The sequence below is a fragment of the Piliocolobus tephrosceles genome, chromosome 5 (assembly GCF_002776525.5).
Source record: "Piliocolobus tephrosceles isolate RC106 chromosome 5, ASM277652v3, whole genome shotgun sequence".
Taxonomy (NCBI): Eukaryota; Metazoa; Chordata; class Mammalia; order Primates; family Cercopithecidae; genus Piliocolobus; species Piliocolobus tephrosceles.
Genome location: NC_045438.1, coordinates 52,638,710 through 52,658,311, shown reverse-complemented (window position 1 = coordinate 52,658,311; position 19,602 = coordinate 52,638,710). Strand labels below are relative to the sequence as shown.

At 40.4% G+C, this 19,602-nt stretch overlaps 1 protein-coding gene across 1 annotated transcript in view; it reads right to left on the bottom strand.

Moving 5' to 3' along the window:
* Positions 1-10,293, bottom strand: part of CCDC170 (coiled-coil domain containing 170) — a 138,497-nt gene extending 128,204 nt beyond the window's left edge. Inside the window, exons 1-2 of the mRNA XM_023205853.3 lie at positions 10,261-10,293; positions 8,103-8,474 (exon numbers count right to left, since the gene is read on the bottom strand). Coding sequence (XP_023061621.2) covers positions 8,103-8,474; positions 10,261-10,293 — 405 coding nt within the window. The remainder of the gene's footprint in view (positions 1-8,102; positions 8,475-10,260) is intronic.
* Positions 10,294-19,602: the final 9,309 nt, after the last annotated feature.

Here is a 19,602-nt window from a genome sequence, read left to right as displayed (position 1 = left end):
GATATAGCTATGATAAGTTCTTACTAATTTTTTTTTTTTTTTTTTTTGAGACGGAGTTTCACTCTTGTTGCCCAGGCTGGAGTGCAATGGCATGATCTGGCTCACTACAACCTCCACCTCCCAGGTTCAAGTGATTCTCTTGCCTCAGCCTCCTGAGTAGCTGGGATTATAGGCATGCACCACCACGCCTGGCTAATTTTGTATTTTTAGTAGAGATGGGATTTCTCCATGTTGGTCAGGCTGGTCTCAAACTCCTGACCTCAGGTGATCTACTCGCTTCACCCTTCCAAATTGCTGGGATTGTAGGCATGAGCCACCATGCCCAGCCTATTTATTTACTTATTTATTTATTTGAGACAGTCTCACTCTGTCACCCAGGCTGGAGTGCGGTGGTACGATCTCAGCTCACTGCAACCTCTAACTCCTGGGTTCAAGCAATTCTCATGCCTCAGCCTCCTGAGTAGCTGGGATTACAGGCGCATGCTACCACTCCCACCTAATTTTTGTTTTTTGGTTTTTGGTTTTTTTGAGATGGAGTTTCGCTCTTGTCACCTAGGCTGTAGCACAATGGCATGATCTCTGCTCACTGCAACCTCCACCTCCTGGGTTCAAGCAATCCTCCTGCCTCAGCCTCCCCAGTAGCTGGGATGACAGGCACCCCCCACTATGCCTGGCTAATTTTGTATTTTTAGGAGAGGCAGGGTTTCACCATGTTGGCCAGGCTTGTCTCGAACTCCTGACCTCAGGCGATCCATCTGCCTCGGCCTCCCAAAGTGCTGGGATTACAGGCTTGAGCCACCGCGCCCGGCCCAGATATTTATTTTTATGAGACTGACCCACTCCTTATGGCACTAATGAGGGAACTCAGATATTTATTGATTTATTATTTACTAATTATTATTGTCATTATTATTTTTAGAGTCAAAGTCTTGCTCTGCACACAGCCTGGAGTGCAGTGGCGCGATCATGGCTCACTGCAATCTCAAAACTCTTGGGCTCAAGCGATCCTCCAGCCTCAATATCCTGAGTTGCTGGGATTACAGGTATGGGCCACCATGCCTGGTTTAGACAGTTATTTTTATAAGCAATATCTGAACATGTAGATATATAAGCTATCAGCAATAGCTGTGCTGGTATCAATAAGAGAAAGAATGAGGTGCTACTGGTCTGCCTCAGCAATGCCTTTGAACTTCTCTGCCTTAGATCAAAGCCACCAAAGCACCAATTTCAAAGAAAAGAAAGTTGGAAGCAAAACAAAGAAATAAGGAAACCTTGAGTAAAAGAGCATAGTATAAATAATTCCTGGCTCAGCAAATGTTACTCCCTTTTTCAATAAAAAAAAAAAAAAAATCAAGTTGTCCTTGAACATGGAAAAAAGTCTTTATAATTATTAGTCAACTTAATTCAAGTACAAACCAAGGAGTATTCACTATTGTTTGAAATACACTACACATTATATTTGGTAACAGTAAGCAAATACACAAGCAGTCCCTTTAAAATATGCAAAGAAAAAGTGACTCTGGCATTCAAAAAGCTCTCTCCTACCTGTTCTTTGAAAATTTTATCTCATCTCTAAAGCCAGGTGGTCAAAGAGTAGATAATACCAAGAGAAACTAAATGTTAAAGTCAAAATGAAGTTGGATATGTGTAAACGGATTAACTGGTTATCATTTATTTTTTGAGACTTTTTTATTCTGAAATAATTTTAGAATTCCAAAAAAGTTACAAAACAAAACAGAGTTTCTATATGCCCTCTAACCAACTTCCCCTAATAGTAACGACTTACACAACTGAGGTAAATCTATTAAAACCAAGAAATTGACATTGTTACAATACTATTAACAAAGGAATAGACCTTATTCCAATATAATCAGTTTGTTTTTTCACTAATATCCTTTTTTCCAGTCCAGAATCCATTTAGTTTTCATTTTTCCTTAGTCTCCCCAAATCCTTATCTTGACAGTTTTGAAGAGTCCTGGTCAACATATTGTAGAATGTCCTTCAAGATTGGTTTGTCTAATGTTTGCTCATACTTAGATAGTCATTATTTTTAATAGTATAAAGCCTTTTTATTTAAAACAAGGGGAAGCATTACTCATCTAATTGACTTCCCACCAATAGAGTACAATTTCTAAGCTTTTGTCTGGTTGATTATTTCATAGACGAAAAGCATATATTCCCTTGGGTAATTGGGGAAAAATAATCCTGTTAATTTTTATAGCCATATCCCAAATAGTTTACATATTTCTATTCTTCACAGTGACTTACTCAAATTTACATTTCAGCACTTTTAGCAGCTCTCTTACCAAGTTTTTGTCTGGTTGATCTACTAAATACCAAGAGATATGTTTAAAATATTCTCTTTAGTTATGGATTTGTCTATTTGTCCTTACAGATTTTTGCTTCTGTCAATTTTCGTTTTTCTATTTTGATGCTGTGTTCTTAAGAACATATACATTTAGAATTATTACAACTACCTGATGAATGAAATTTTTAGCATTATTTAGTGACTCTCTTTACCACTACTGATGCTTTTCTTGCGTTAAAGTATTTTGCATAATATTAATATAGTCGATCAATTTTATTTTGGTTGTTACGTGCCTGATACACATTTTTATACACTTTTGCTTTCAACCTTCCCATATCTTTTTGTTTAAATGTGTCTTTCATAAATAGCATATATTTAGATTTTTTAAATGCAATATGACTATTTCTTAGCTAACTAAGCATTTTGTCCATATGTATTTATCGTAATTACTGGTAAGTTTCTATTTCTTTCAACTATCATTTGTGTTTTCTTTTTTCCCTATTCCTTCAGTTTCTTTTTCTCTGTATTCTCTTTTTGGGGGTGGTGGGATGGAGGTTGGTTTTCATTATATCTAGACAAGACTTCTGATTTATGTTCATATGAAGAATGTGATTAGAGACAGATCTCTTCTTAAATTTGATTTTGAGAAAAAGGAGGAAAACAAAAAAAAAAACAGAGCAAACCAGAAGAGGGAGGAAATGGTTCTTTAAAAAGTGGGAATAGATACTACCTCATACCCATTAGAAAGGCTACAATAAAAGAAAAAAAAAAAACAGAAAATAACAAGTGTGGGTGAGGATGTGGAGAAATGAACCTTTGTGCATTGCTGGTGAGAATGTAAGATGTGTGCAGCCACTACAGAAACATTATGGCAGTTCCTCAAAAAACTAATAATAGAATGACCATAGGATCTGACAATTTCACTTCTGGGTATATATCCCTCAAAATGGAAAGCAGGGTCTCAAAGAGATATTGGTTCACTCATTTTCATAGCAGCATTATTTACAACAACCAAAAGATAGAAACAACGCAAGTGTGCAGAGACAGATGAATGGATAAACAGAACATGGCATATGCATACAATGGAATATATTTCAGGTTTAAAAAGGAAGGAAATTCTGACACATGCTATAACATGAAGAAACACTGAGGACATTATGCTAAGTGAAATAAGCCAGTCATTGAAGGACAAATACAGTCTGATTCCACTTATACAGACAGAGTGCCTAGCATAGTCAAATACAGTCTGATTCCACTTATACAGAATGCCTAAATAGTCTAATACAGTCTGATTCCACTTATAAAGAGTGCCTAGAATAGTCAAATACAGTATGATTCCACTTTTACACCATGCCTAGAATAAATACAGTCTGATTCCACTTATACAGCATGCCTAGAATAGTCGAATTCATAGAGAAAGAAAGTAGAATGGTGGTTGTTAGGAGCAGTGGGGAGGAGGAAATGGGAAGTTATTGCTTAATGAGTACAGAGTTTCATTTTGGCAAGATGAACAAAGTTTTGAAGATGGCTTGTGGCAGCGGTTGCACAACCATGTGAATGTACTTAATGCCACTAAACTGTACATTTGTAAGTTAAGAAGGCAAATTTTATGTTATATGTATTTTATATGAGGTTTTTTAAAGTGGAAATGATGGGAAGAAAAAGGAAAACGGACTTTAATTCCTTTATAATTAGCTATGACCAGCTGTTAGTCCTTTGCTTTGAGGAACTATAGCTGCTGATAGAGTGTGTTGCTATTTACATTTGCTTCTCATAACAATTCTGTTGACAGTTATCCTAATTAACCCTTGTTTTACAGAAAGGAAAGAGATGCTCAAATTCCCAACAATGGTATCTACTGGAGTTCTAACTTTGAAAGTTTTCCAGGTGTGTGAAAACACTGACATAGCAAGAGAGCCTGCAGAGGATTTGGAATCCAAGCACCTTCCACAAAACTATTGCTACAGCTTTTTGCTGACTGGTGATCCTATTTTATAATTTGGTCACTTTTTTTTTTTTTTTTTTTTGAAATGGTGTCTCGCTCTGTCACCCAGGCTGAAGTTCAGTGGCATGATCTCGGCTCACTGCAACCTCCGCCTCAGGCAATTCTCCTGCCTCAGCCTCTCCAGTAACTGGGATTACAGGCAGCCACCACCACGCCTGGCTAATTTTTGTATTTTTAGTAGAGACGGGGTTTCACCATGTTGGCCAGGCTGGTCTCAAACTCCTGACCTCAAGTGATCCTCCCGCCTCAGCCTCCCAAAGTGTTCGGATTACAGGCGTGAGCCACCACACCGAGCACATTTTTCACTGGGTAGCGTTATTTCAAATGCATGACAAAGTTGTGCAGTCTTACTGAAAGCTGTTTCTAAACTTCCCCCAAAGCATATCTCTTTCCTTCGTGTTTGGGCTGCTCCACTTCAATTCTCATAATATTGCTGTTAGTATTTGTCACATTTTCCATCCCAGTAAGGCTCTACTGGTGATCGCATTATAGGTAAATCCAACTTGAGAAGAGTTCAGCATTAAATTTTAGTGTCAATAAAAGAGTAATATTTTATGTGTCTATTTCTCTTGATTGTAAACTCTTTTTTTATTTTTATTTTTTTATTTTTGAGACAGGGTCTTGTTCTGTTGCCCAGGCTGGAGTGCAGTGGTGCGATCAAGGCTCACAGCAGCCTCAATTTCCTTGGTTCAAGTGATCCTCCCAACTCAGCCTCCCAGGTAGCTAGGACTACAGGTCATGCCTGGGTACTTTTTGTGTTTTTTGTAGAGATGGGGTTTTGCCGTGTTGCCCAGGCTGGTCTTGAACTCTTGGGCTCAAGCAATATACCCACCTCTGCCTCCCACAGTGGATTGTAAGCTGTTGATTCTTCATTATGAGCAGGATCAGTCTCCACTTCATTTTTGTATCCTCTGTGCCTCCTATAGATTCTCAAAATACTGATTATTGAGATGGTGGCTGAAGTGTTGATGGAAGCATTGGTGATGATGGTAGGAGCAGGTGCAGTGGTGTTGACACCAAAGCAAATTTCAAAAGTTACAAAGAATAACAATAGCTAATATTGATATGCACTTATTCTGTGAGACACTCTCTTGGGTGCCTTACATTTATTAACTGTGAAATCCTCAAACTACATTATGTGATAAGTTTTATGATTCCATGTTTTAGATGAAAAAACTGAAATGCTGATACATTAATTGTTTTGAGCAAGGTGTCACAGATTAGTGGTATAATCAGGATTGTTTGAATCTAGTTTTGAGTCCAAAGCTAGTATCTCAGTCTCTACAATATTTTACTTTTCCAGGAAGTTACAGGCTATCAGGGCTTTGTAATTTAATGTTTTTCAGTCCAGCATGGTAGGAAAAGTACAAAACTTTTGAAAGAAAGATACGAGTCCCTGCTCCATCATTTCTAGTGGAGTAAGCTATTTCCTCACCTTATATAGTGAGAAATTTCTGCCCTGCCTATCTAAATGATAAGATTATCTCAGATAAAGTATTTTGCAAACTGAATATTTAATTGTAATAAATGCTGCCTTGTCTGCAGCTACTTCTGTTTTCAATAAAATTTAGTTATTTTAAGCCAGTTAAAATCTCATGCTTAAAGGACATTTTCCTTTTGTAGGTAGTGACTTATGCTAAAAATTTCTATCTGAATCAATGTTATTACTCAACTAATATGATTACTTATTTATTGCTAAAGGGGAAAAATCTGGCAGAGGCCACCAGTTGGGGACATCACCAATAATGGGACAAGCTGATATATGCCCCTCCTGGTGTGATACACTGAGACATAACATCTCTTGTGTTATTCCTACCAAAAATCGAATCGTGAAGAACAATCAGAGAAACTTATTATATAAAACAAATGACCTGGACTCTGCAAAAATATCAGTATCATCGAAGACAAAAACAAATAAAACAAAAAACAAAACAAAACAAAAAGGTGAAGAACTGTTGCAGGTTTGAAGAGACTGGAGACATAACTAAATACAATGTGTGATCCTAAAATGGAAAAAAAAAAATTGCAATAAATGGCACAATTGGGACAACTGGCAAAGTTTTAGTAGATCGTGTACATTAGATAATATTATTGTCACAATGCTAAATATCCTGATTTTGATCATTATATGTTCATTAGAAAATACCCTTATTCATAGGAGATAACACACCAGAGTATTTACAGATGAAAGGTCATAGGGCACCAGGCATGGTAGTGCACCTCTGTAATCCCAGCACTTTGGGAGGCTGAGGCAGGTGGATCGCTTGAGCTCAGGAGTTTGAGACTACCCTGAGCAACACGATAAAACTCCGCCTCTGCAAAGAATTCAAAAATTATCCAGGCGTGGTGGCATGCCTGTAGTCCCAGCTAGTTTGAGCCCGGGGGCGGGTCAAGATGGCGGCAAGCCAAGATCGTGCCACTGCACTCCAGCCTGGGTGACACAGTGAGACCCTGTCTGAAAAAAAGAAGAAAGAAAGAAAAGGAGGGAGGGAGAGAAAGAGAGGGAAAAAAGGAGAGAGAAAGAAAGAATCATGATGGCTGTAATTTACTCTCTATGGGCTCACCAAAAAAAATATATAAATGATATAAAAATATCACATACTTATGTATGGTTAAGACACCACATTGGGATAAAAATTAATAACGTCAAATATGAAAATGTCAGATGAAAGAAAAAACATCTAGTAACTGGCCTATGAGTTAGAAAGAAAGAAAAAAATAGTTTTATTTGCACATAGTGGTACTTATTTTCCACAAATATGCCAGGAATCAGAGAGATCTAAATACAGGTCAGATGTAAGGCAACAATCAAAACTGCTGAATATTAGAAGAATTCCGATAACACCTTGGAGAATCCAACTCATGTTTTGAATCCACTACATCCTCCAGCGATATCTATGGTCAGTACACAGCGTGGTAGGAAAAGTCCAAAACTTTGGAAAGAAAGAAAGAAAAGATGCTCAATCATATGCTAATTGGGTGAGCTACTTGCCGTTAGCAGTTGAGCTGAACACAATTTCTCCATTTCGGGCATCTACTCCCGATACACACGATACCTGGTGGGCCCCGATGCCAGGGCCAAAGGGGGGATACTTAACCCAGGCTGAGCTAGCCAGATCTTCTTGTGCGCCCAAGTGTGCATGTGCCTGTGTTCGTGTGTGTGCGCGCCCGTGTTTGCTCTCGTGTGTGCGTGTTCGCGTGTGTGCACGAGCGTCTGTGCGCGCATGTTCGTGTGAGTGCGCGCGCGCGTTGGCACATCGAATACCTGAAAGTACCCAGAGCCTAAGTAACTCCTGGGAGTAAATGAATAGCGGCATCCAGCAGCAACTGAATTATCAACGTTTCTGGATTAGTTCGCAACGAAAGGGCCAGCGACTCTACTCCCGGCTGGTCCTCCTCCTACCACATCAGATTTTCCAGAAATTGCTCCGAAGCAAACTTCAGTAGCTAAGCCAGAAAAGTTAAATGAAGGAATTCTTTGCTCCCAGAGGTGGCGGGGAGGAACTGCCCGGTCACACTATCTTTCGAATTTCACATTTTTAAATGGTCAGAGAAGCAGCGTGGCACAACCTAAAATTCAGACGCACTCCGCAAACTCCAGTCCTGCCCATCCCCTCCTGAAATCAGCGCCCTGGCAGTCCCAGGCCACCGCCCACGCGCGCACAGAGCTGCTCTGATTCTGCCCACGCCTCCGGGAGGAAAAGGGTGCAAACCAGGGGCACCTCAGCCCCTCAAGGGTCGTCTATCCCCCGAGCCACCCTCGCGCGCGGCCGGCAGCTGGGACCGTACCTCCGGCGCGGGCGAAGCAGCACCCAACGCGGTATGGCTGGTGCAGTCCAGGCTCCCGGAGCCAGAGGAGCGGCCGCGGCTCATGGCGATGCGAGCCCGAGTGCGCGCTCGGACCCGGAACCGGCCCTGAGCTAGGCGGCGGCGCGTGGAGCCGGCGGGTGGCCGGGGCGTCTCCTCGAGCAACGGGTAAACACCGCGGGGACGCGGCGGCGCCCGGCTGCGCGCGAGTCGGGTGGCCCGGCCGCTGGAGGCCGGGATGGACCCCGAACCCCTGAGCGTGGCTTCTGTGGCGAGGGCCTGCAGCTGAGCGGCCTGCAGCAGGGCGACCTGGGGGAGTCGGCGGGGGTAAGGGTCGGTCCTCCCGGTGGGACTCTGCCGTGAATGCAATTCCAGGCCTCATCCTTATGTCAGCGATAAATGCAACCAGTGGTCAGTGTGAACGGTGCTGCCGCGAGTGAGGCATAGGAGCCTTCACAAGGGTGAACGGAGCATTTATTTAGCACCCACTGTGTGCAAAGGTGTCTGCGAGCTTGCAACCTTTGCAGGTTCGGGTCCTGCGCTTGGTTTAATACTCTGCTGTCCCAGTCTTGACGTTTTTAGGAAGTTTTGAACAAGGTGTCCTGCATTTTCATTCTGTAACGGGCTCCGCAAGTTATGTAGCCTGCCCTGGTATGTGTTCTTTCATTTCACCTTCTCAACAACCCTGCCTGGAAATACAGATAACTAGTAATAACAGTATTAGTAACAGCCACAGCTTCTCATTATGAAATACTTGTGCTCTTCCATGCGCTGTTCTACGTGCTTCCCGCGTATGATTGATCTCCTTAAATGAAACAAGATTATGAAGTGGATGTTAGAATAATCCATCTTCAAGACAAGGAAACAGTCACAGGAAATAAAATAAAATTTCCAAGACGTACAGGGTAAGTGGTAGAGTGACGATCAGGCTCCAGACCACAACACTAAAGCAAAGAGAAGATGAGTAACTTGTTTGAGGTCCCGCAATTTGTAGCAGAATCAGAAAATGAAATCTTCATTCACTTCACTTTAAAGCCTTTGGTGGGCCGGGGCGGTGGCTCACTCCTGTAATCCCAACACTTTTGGGAGGCTGAGACGGGTGGATCACCTGAGGTCAGAAGTTTGAGACCAGCCTGGTCAAGATGGTGAAACCCCGTCTCTACTAAAAATACAAAAATTAGCCGGGCGTTGTGGCACATGCCTGTAATCCCAGCTACTTGGGAGGCTGAAGCAGGAGAACCACTTGAACCTGGGAGGCGAAGGTTGCAATGAGCTGAGATGGCACCACTGCACTCCAGCCTGGGCAACAGAGCAAGACACCATCTCAAAAAAAAAAAAAAAAAAAAAAAAAGGCTTAGGCAGGAGGATAGCTTTGAGCCCAGGAGGTCAAGGCTGCAGTGAGCTATGATCATCACTACACTCTAGCCTGGGTGACAGAGTAAGAGCATGTCTGTAAAGACAAAACAAAAAGACAAAATCAGAGCTATGGCAGCTTTTCTTGGATTCCATCAGTCATCCTATGTGCATTCATATCGACCCTGAAGATTTCTTCATCCGGACGATGGCTTTTGATCTTACAGTAACTTTGCCATGTATCTAATCCAGAATCATCTCAAGGCTTTCACTTGATGCACCTTTAAAGAAAAAGTTCTTAATGAAAACTTAGGCTTTCAGAAATCTATTAATAGTACAATTTGGAGTAAACACATTTTCAAGATGTAGTTTTTCCTTGCAGTAAAACCACTACAAACTTGTCAAATTTTCTTTTCTTTTTTTATTTTTATTTTTTCAGACAGAGTTTCACTCTTGTTGCCCAGGCTGGAGTTCAATGGCGCAATCTCGGCTCACCACAACCTCCGCCTCCCGGGTTCAAGTGATTCTCCTGTCTCAGCCTCCTGAGTAGCTGGGATTACAGGCATGCGCCACCACGCCCAGCCAATTTTGTATTTTTAGTAGAGACGGGGTTTCTCCATGTTGGCCAAGCTGGTCTCAAACTCCTGACCTCAGGTGATCCGCCTGCCTTCACCTCTCAAAGTGCTGGGATTACAGGTGTCAGCCACTGTGCCCGGCCAAACTTGTTAAATTTTCTATGAACCAACACTGCCAGAGGAAACACAAAATTGATTACAACTCAAGATACCTGGAAGAGAACCAGATGGAAATCCTTCTCCATTAACTCTAATCCAATTGTTTAAGAATCCCATGTCATAAAGCCTAATTTCGGTCACTTCGGTCAACCTCGTTGCTCTTATTCATGAGTATAGAAGATATAAATTTGCACAGTCTTTAAAAATCAGCATGAAACAGATTTTTCTCTGTACAAAACAATGTGATTTTGTGGTAACTGGAGGCGGAAAAAGTACTTGGCTCAGCCCTTGCCAGATGCCTTTGAGATTTCTGGGATATCAAGACGTGAGCCAAGTGACTCTTCAAGCAGTATCTGATGATGTGATGACGTAAAAGAAGTTCAGCTGGGGGGACCCTGAGGTCTGGACCTTGGAGGAGATGATGATTTGGACTAGCTGAGACCATGGTGGTAGAACATTTCAGTCTGGGAGTTGGAGGGAGTAGTCTCTAGGTCTGAAAACAGTTTAAGCAAAGGAGAGAAGAAAAAATGCACAAACAAGCTCCAGTCCAGACCTGTCACAAAACTCCGTGTGTGGGCAGCGCACTGTGGCCCACAATACCTCAGTACAGACCTCTGTTTTGGAGTTTTCTTGTGGTGTCATAAGTTTAGAACTCTCGTTTCCTCCTTTTGCTTGTTTGCTTGTTTGTTTTACAGATGTACATGTTTCTCATAGGAACATTTGTAATATGATAACTTTTGGGACTTTTGACTTCCGTATAAAAACTTGTCACTGAAATCACTCCTATGACATTTTAATTGCCTAAAGGTTGTTTAAAAGAGTAGGCTTGATTTTACTATTTTCCTAAACACTTGCTATGATCTAAATGTTGGTGGTCTCCATCCCAAATTCATTTGTTGGAACCTAATACCCCTTGTGATAGTGCCAAGAAGTGGGGCCTTTGGGGAATGATGAAGTCATGGGGGCACCACCCTCATGATGGACATTAGCCCTTCTAAAAGTAGCTTGGATTTGTTAAAGGATACAAAGGGACAGCTCGACAGGGGGAATAAGTTCTAGTGTTCCATACCACTGTTTGATGACTACTGTTTACTATAGTACATTATATAGTTTCAAATAGCTAGAAGGAGGATATTGAATGTTCCTAACACAAAGAAATAATAAATGTTTGAGATGATGGATCTGCTAATTATCCTGGTCACTATATATTATTTGTATCAAAACTTCACTATGAAAAACAAAAAACAAAAAAAACTTCACTATGAATCCCATAAACATATACAGTCATATGTCCATTTAAAAAACACATTAAAATTTTTAGCCGGGCACGGTGGCTCATGCCTGTAATCCCAGCATTTTAGGAGGCCGAGGTGGACGGATCGCGAGGTCAGGAGATCGAGACCATCCTGGCTAACATGGTGAAACTTCCATCTCTACTAAAAATACAAAAAATTAGCTGGGCTTGGTGGTGGGTGCCTGTCGTCCCAGCTACTTGGAAGGCTGAGGCAGGAGAATGGCGTGAAGCTGGGAGGTGGAGCTTGCAGTGAGCCGAGATTGTGCTATTGCACTCCAGCCTGGGTGACAGAGTGAGACTCCATCTCAAAAAAAAAAAAAAAATTAAAATTTTTAAATGAAGAAAAAATTTTCAAAAGCGAAATTCTTTCTTAAAAGGACATATCTATCTGTATCTATATCTAGATATAAAGTAACAGTTTTGAAACTTAGAAAAAGTGGCTTGAGTGAGCTCCCTTGCTTCCTCCTCCATGTGAGGATATAGCAAGACAGGCTGGGCACAGTGGCTCAGACCTGTAATCTCAGCACTTTGGGAGGTCAAGTTGGCCAGATCACCTGAGGTCAGGAGTTCAGGACCAGCCTGGCCAATGTGGTGAAACCATGTCTCTACAAAAAATTAGACAGTTGTGGTGGCGACTACATGTAATTCCGGCTACTCAGGAGGCTGAGGCATGAGAATAATTTGAACCTGGGAGGCAGAGTCTGTGGCGAACCAAGATGGCGCCACTGCACTCTAGCTGGGCAACAGAGCAAGACTGCATCTCATGGGGGGAAAAAAAAGAGGACACAGCAAGAAGGTGCCACCCACCCATAAGGAACAGGAGGAGCTCACCAGGCTCTGAATCTGTTGGCTCCCTGATCTTGTGCTTTCTGGCCTCCAGAACTGTGAGAAATAAATGTCTATTGTTTATAAATTATCCAGTCTAAGGTATTTTTGTTGTAGCAGCCTGAATGGACTAAGTCCTAGCTGAACGAAATGTTCTCAAAGCCTGCAAGCAGCTCCTTCAGTCATCTACAAGAAGATTACTTGGTGAAGTACAGACCACTGAAACCTGCTATTGCAAGTGAGTGGCAGCACTTCAAGGTCTTTAAAGCCATTCTCAGTCCTTTCCTATACTTGTTTCACTTGTTTGCTGATCCTTATTTGATTTATCTAATAAATGAACACTCTTCAGCAATGACTTTAATTCATCCTAAAACACATCCCCTGTCCCTTATTTGTTCTATTGTGACATACAGCTAGTTGTCAAGCAATTTGTCGGTGTCATTTCCAAAGATTTTCATACATTTTCACTTCATTTATTTTAAAGTCCATTTTCTATCTTTTCCCCATACATATGACTGTTTCCAATATATTTTTACACCTTAAATAAATGTGATCTGTCTTATAACTTTACTATAGGCTAAGCTTAGAGAACCACTGAGAACTCACTTTATGAAAAATAAACAACTCAAAGACCTTAGTTTCACTATTCAGGTAAAGTGCAATTGTTCTTTTAAAAAACATCTTACCAAAAATGTAAAGTGCATTTCAAGACATTTTAATTGGATAAATATAAGGTTCTAAAAAATACCTACAGTAAATATATATTTTCTGTTCCTATATCATGTTTATTTGACTGTAAATTCAATACTTTTTAATGCCATTTTAATTGGTATTTTCTTAACTAGTCAAAAAGATTTGTTGTATATAATACAATACCACCATTCATGGCCTTACTAAAGTGATCTTTTAGTTGTGAAATTGCAAGTTTAAAATAGTTTAATATTCTTGGAAAAATTTACAGGGATAAATTGGGCATTCAATGTTAACATTTTTCTGTTCTAGGAGGAGAAAGCACTTTCTAGCAAAGGACTGCCAGAAGGACTGCATCACATGTCTTTTTATAGGAAAAGTGTCAACCAATCGGAAGGATTATGGAAAGTCTGGGGTGAAGCAAGAGCTGCACGAGCCTTCTTTGAATCCTACGTCCTCTGAATCACCTGGCAGCTAATTATTCCTAAAGTCGTTTTCCCTTTGGGGGTTTCCCTAGAAGAGCTGGAGTCTACTACTACTAAGAACACAATTATTTTGGGGGATGAATAACATTTTTCTTCACTAAGTCTCAAAGTTAGTGTTTCCTATCGTCAAAATTTATTCCTAATTTCAACTTTTTTTTTTTTTTGAAATGGAGTTTCGCTGTTGACCCAGCTGAAGTGCAGTGTCGCGATTTTGGCTCACGGCAACCTCCGCTTCCCGGGTTCAAGTGATTATCCTGCCTCAGGCTCTCACGTAGCTGGGATTACAGTCATGCGTCACCACGCCTGGCTAATTTCGTATTTTTAGTAGGGATGAGGTTTCTCCATGTTGGTCAGGCTGGTCTCAAACTTCCAACATCAGGTGATCCGCCTGCCTCGGCCTCCCAAAGTGCTGGGATTAGAGGTGTGAGCCACCACACCCGGCCAAATTTCCACTTCTTAATGCTTATCTGGAATGAAAATTTATGTGTTTCATCTTTAAAAATGTCATTCACACAGATGGGTACTGCTAACTACTGATTTCATTTCATAAGTATGTGATTTAAATTGAGCATATTAATCACTCAGAAGACATCTATAAAATTACCTTAGATTTTTATGTTGATATTTATCTTTAAGCATGTCATTAGCTGCAGATTAAAAGCTTCCAGTTGAAGGTTAGATGGAAGCTCCTCAATTGCAGTTGAATATTAACATGTTTTTGAAATATGGGAGTTCCCTTTGCATGTACATTGAGTGCTGAATATTTGTGTGAGAATGAAGATTTCACATTTTGTTTTAAATTTCATCAGCACAGAAAGCATATAGGGCAGCCTGACAGCTTGTACTTAGAATGACATTAGCAGTTATTGCATATAGTACTGACTTACCTTGTAATTATACCTTGAATTGATTAATAAATATTACCAACTGTACGGCAAAAGCTAATTTCCAAAACTGTTCAGTATTCAATAATACTGATTGAAGGCTGTGTTTCTTATTTGGAAAAACTTTCAGTCTCACCCCTGAGTTTCAAAAAATTGAAATAAAAGATTGTCACCACTGATCCATCAAATTTCTGTGCATCAGAGCAAGTCAAGATATATGGTTTCTATTTCTGGCAAAAACTTGTAGAAGTGACAATGGTTAAGTCCACAAGAGTGATGAAGTTCAACATTTACACTACTGGTTTAATAATGCCTGATAAGTAGAAATATTTTCTGTGATGTGTTTGCTGATGAATAATATAATGAATAACCACAGGCTTTTCATTTTCAGAAGCTTTGTAAATGTGTCCAATTAAACCCTTTTCTGGTTAACACATATTTTTACCATCATCAGTTTTAACACATCAGATTCTACTTCAGATTGTACTGAATTCATGTTTTCTGTTTCTCTTAAAGCATTCTCACCTGTATTCTCTCCACACAGGCTTTTTTTGGTCCCTTCGGTCTTGGCACTGATATCTCAGATAACAACTGCTCAGTATTGTTAACATTTGTGAACTTGTCAAGAGCCAAAGAAAATCATTTGCCTTCCTTTTAAGGCAAAAATATGTTCATGTTGCTCCCAACATCCTCAACTCTGTGAACAACCAGTCTCACTGAATTGCAAGTTGATCTTCTCTAAGAGCACGTTTCTTTGGCTGCAGCAATTAAACATGATTTAATGACCTCAACATTGGTAAAGGGCTCTCTTTGCCTGGCTAACAAATTAACCACTCAGAAACTGATTTTGGTTGCAGCCTCATTTTATCTTTTATTTTTGTGAGACAATTCTGCTGTGGTCAGATATTCCATTTTAAATTTTCTAATTTTTCTAACTGTTACTTTTCTGTAAGTTAAGGATATTATAATGAGTGCTTAGTCTAGTCATGTCAATGTCTAAGTATTCTTTTAGCACATCTATAGTGTCATCTTTATAGTAAACATAATGCTCTGGCATTTAATTCTACAAAAATAATCTACTATCCACTGTCTTAAAAGCATGACATTCAAAATCCACGTTTCTTGTATTAATGCGATGGGTAAGCTCTGGTCATTTTAAAATTAAAGTAAATGTCACCAGAGTACAATACATATGGTACTTTACCAAACACTGTAGATTTATAACTGTACCCCTATTATTTGTGATTTGTGGATGAGCAGGGCAAAATGATAAAGGCACCACATGTAGTCTATTTTGCAACCCCTCAGTCCTGCTTTTTGAGTGTGAAAGTAACCAGAGACAAAACATAAACAAATGTGGCTATGTTCCTATAAAACTACCTATAGACCCCAAAATTTGAATTTTATGTCACTTATCTTCGCGTGTACAAGATATTATTATTCTTTTTTTTTAAACTAACCAAAAATTTAAAACTGACTCTTAGCTTATGGGCCATATAAAAACGGGTAACAGGTTGGATTTGGTCTATGGGCCATAGTTTGCCAACCCCTGGTCTAGCTCAAAGTTTAGGGTATGGGTACATTTTTCAATTGGAATCAACTTAAGCTAAATTATTTAGTACATGATTGCATAGGTAGTATTCAGATACAGCAAAAGTCATATAGGTGATAGAGGAATGACTAACATTTGGAGAACACTATACAGGGAAACACAATGGAATTACCTGGCAGTGCTGAGTGAGCTCTTGAGGTTTATGGTCATGATTTTAAAATGAAACCAGTCAGCTCAATTGTATGATTTTTCTCTTATATGTTTCCATTGTTTGAGAAAATGGAACATAGTTACCTTCAACCAAGGTCAGGGTTATGCCAGGCAAGTAAGATAGAGAGAGGAACAAGGTAATTGATTGTATTTACAAGGGAGTCATTATAATGCTGGATCATAGAATTTAAGCTGGATAGCAAAGAAAATGAAGCTAGAAAGAAAAGAAAGGAATATAGGAGTTTGAAAAAATAGAATAGGATCAATGACTGAGAGGTCCTGATGAGGTCAGAGCATTGTTGCAATGGGGTGATTCCAGTGAAGTGAATTGAAAGGACAGTTGGTGGTGGTCAGAGTAGGATGCTTGAAACCAGAGATAGTGCAGTTCCTGGCCCAGGCTGTAACCATGGGAACAGGTGGCTCAATTGAAATATTGCAAAAAAAATCACTGATTCTGAGACACATCATCAAAGAACTGAAAGGCCAAGATGGGTCGCACAGTTGGATGGCTCGCATAGTTGGACGTTGATGTCACCAAGGATGTTGGCAGAGGAAGACAGCTAAGAGCAAAAGTCTTCAATAGACGTAGTACTTAAAAATTAGGGGCTGGGCGCGGTGGCTCATGCCTGTAACCCCAGCACTTTGGGAGGCCAAGGTGGGCGGATCACCTGAGGTCAGGAGTTCGAAACCAGTCTGGCCAAAATGGTGAAACCCCGTCTCTACTAAGAATACAAAAAAATTAGCCGGGTGTGGTGACAGTCACCTGTATTCCCAACTACTTGGGCAGCTGAGGCAAGAGAATGGCTTAAGCCCAAGAGGCAGAGGTTGCAGTGAGCCAAGATTGTGCCACTGAACTCCAGCCTGGGTGACAAGAGCGAAACTCCATCTAAAAAAAAAAAAAAACATTAGAACTGAGGCATGGAGTTGGCAGCTTTTTCCTGCACAAAAACTAGCCCTCCTTTTTGGTAGCTGGAAATAGCAGGTTGCCCAGTGAAATTGTGAGGTAAAACATTTTCCCTGCTTTAACCAAGTTGCCAATCAATAGATTAACCCTTAATTTAAAATGTATTATAAATGAGATCTGGTTTCATATATATGAAAACGAAAACCAAAAATACATAAAGTATACGAGAAATCTTTTTTTTGCTCGAGAACTACAATATCCTTTTTTAAAAATACTGAAAGTTGGCGAGGTGTGGTTGCTCACACCTGTAATCCCAGTGCTTTGAGAGGCTGAGGTGGGAGGGTGGCTTGAGCCCAGTAGTTCAAGGTTACAGTGAGTCAAGATTGTGCCACTGTACTCCAGCCTAGGCGACACAGGGAGACTCTTATCACTAAAAATAAAAATTAAAAAACTGAAAGTCCTTGGATTTGCCCCTGGACTTGAAGGCCTCTAACAGTAGTTAGGTAGACACACCCTGGAGTAAGGGTGTCTGGGTTCAAATCCTGCCTTTGCCATTTCTGAGTTCCCTGATCTTGGGCAAGCTTCTCAACCTCCTAGAGCCTATCCCTCATGTGTAGCATAGAAGTAATAGCAGTACGTAATCCATGGGGTTGCTTTGAAGATTAAGTTATTTAATGCATGCAAAATGCTTACTCTGCAGAACCTAGGACAAAGTACAAAATAAGTATGAGCTGTTAGCATTACTCTTCTTAAAGACAGAGTGGAAAATTCCCCCATAAGACACTACAAAGAAGGGCTAGCAAAGCAAAGTGTTTACTCTTACTCTAAATTACTCTGAACTTTGGAAGATCATTGGCTTAATTTTTTTTAACTACTCAGCATGTAAGAATAAATTTTTGAAGTATTTTCTTTACTTTTGGAAAATGGAAATTTTAGAAAGGGATTGGAGCAACAAAGAGGTTCCTTGCCTCCAGGAACTTAGAAATCAATTGGCCTATGGGCCGGACATGATGGCTCATGCCTGAAATCCCAGCCCTTTGAGAGGCCAAAGTGGGAGGATCACTTGAGCCCAGGAGTTTGAGGCTGCAGTGAACTATGATAGGCCAATGCACTCCAGCCTCGGTGACAGAGTGAGACCCCGTCTCCAAGAAATAAATAAAATAAAATCAATTGATCGATTGGCCTCATATGGTTAAACCAAAGCAGAGATAGGCCAAACATCTTAAGAAGACACACTATCTCCCCAGGCAAGACAGAAATGTAACTGAATGTATTAATATGTATAAGGAAAGCATATGATAATCACAAGACAGATTATTTCACAGTGGAAACTGGTTGGGGGGCGGGGAGGCTGAGAAGACAGTGGACCTCAAATGCCAATGTCTTGGTTCATTAAATAGTTCAGTATCTCATCTAAATTAATAATAATCAACATTTCACCCTCAGAGCCTGCAAGCCTGTGGCTACAAAGCCCTCCCCAGGACTCCACTTCCTTCAGGATCCCTGTCCATTCACAAGAAGTACTTGTGAGCAGTCAATAGAACAGGACATTAAAGTCTCCATTATGACCATTGTGATGGTTAATACTGTCAACTTGATGGGATTGAAGGATGCAAAGTATCGATCCCGATGTGTCTGTGAGGGTGTTGCCAAAGGAGATTAACATTTGAGTCAGTGGGCTGGGGAAGGCAGACCTACCTTTAACCTGGGTGGGCACCATCTAATCAGCTTCCAGCAAATATAAAGCAGGCAGAAAAACATGAAAAGGCTAGACTGGCTTAGCCTCCCAGCCTACATCTTTCTCCTGTGCTAGATGCTTCCCGCCCTCAAACATCAAACTCCAAGTTCTTCAGCCTCGAGATTCGGACTGGCTTCCTTCCTCCTCAGCTTGCAGATGGCCTATTGTGGGACCTTGTGATCCTGTGAGTTAATACTCCTTAATAAACTCCATATATACATATATGTATATATCCTATTAGTTCTGTCCCTCTAGGGAACGCTGACCAACACAACCACCAAGGCGAGGTTAGTCAGGATTATTCTAAGGTAGCAATGAGAAAATGGTATTGTTCCCACAAGCTTAAGTTCTAGAAAGACCAATGTTAAAAATTCCTCCAAAAAGATGGTAATTTGCCTAACATTCCGTTAAAATCAACTTCAAAAGTAAACGTGGTTTCTAAACGTAGGAAAAAATACAGCTTCTGGATCTTCAAAATGCCCTTATTATTTTGGAAAATGTTATGGCTTTGGGTGGTGGGGAGGAGGTTAGTGTGGGATTTTCCTGACCCCATTTTAGATATGTGTTAGATTTCTTTTAAAATTGTGCCAACGTTCTTTCAAAAAGCAACAAATACTTCTTGTTTTTAAAAGCTGAGAGCGACAACTGTTTCTCATATGTGCTTACTGCCCTGGATTCTCTGTGTTGATTCTAACTTCCTGCTGAGGTTTCACAAAAGCATTCAGAAACATTTCAGTAAGTTTTCTGATTCAGACCAGGCTAGATTTTTATTACCAGTTGAGGTTTAGCCAATCCTATACATTTAATTATATA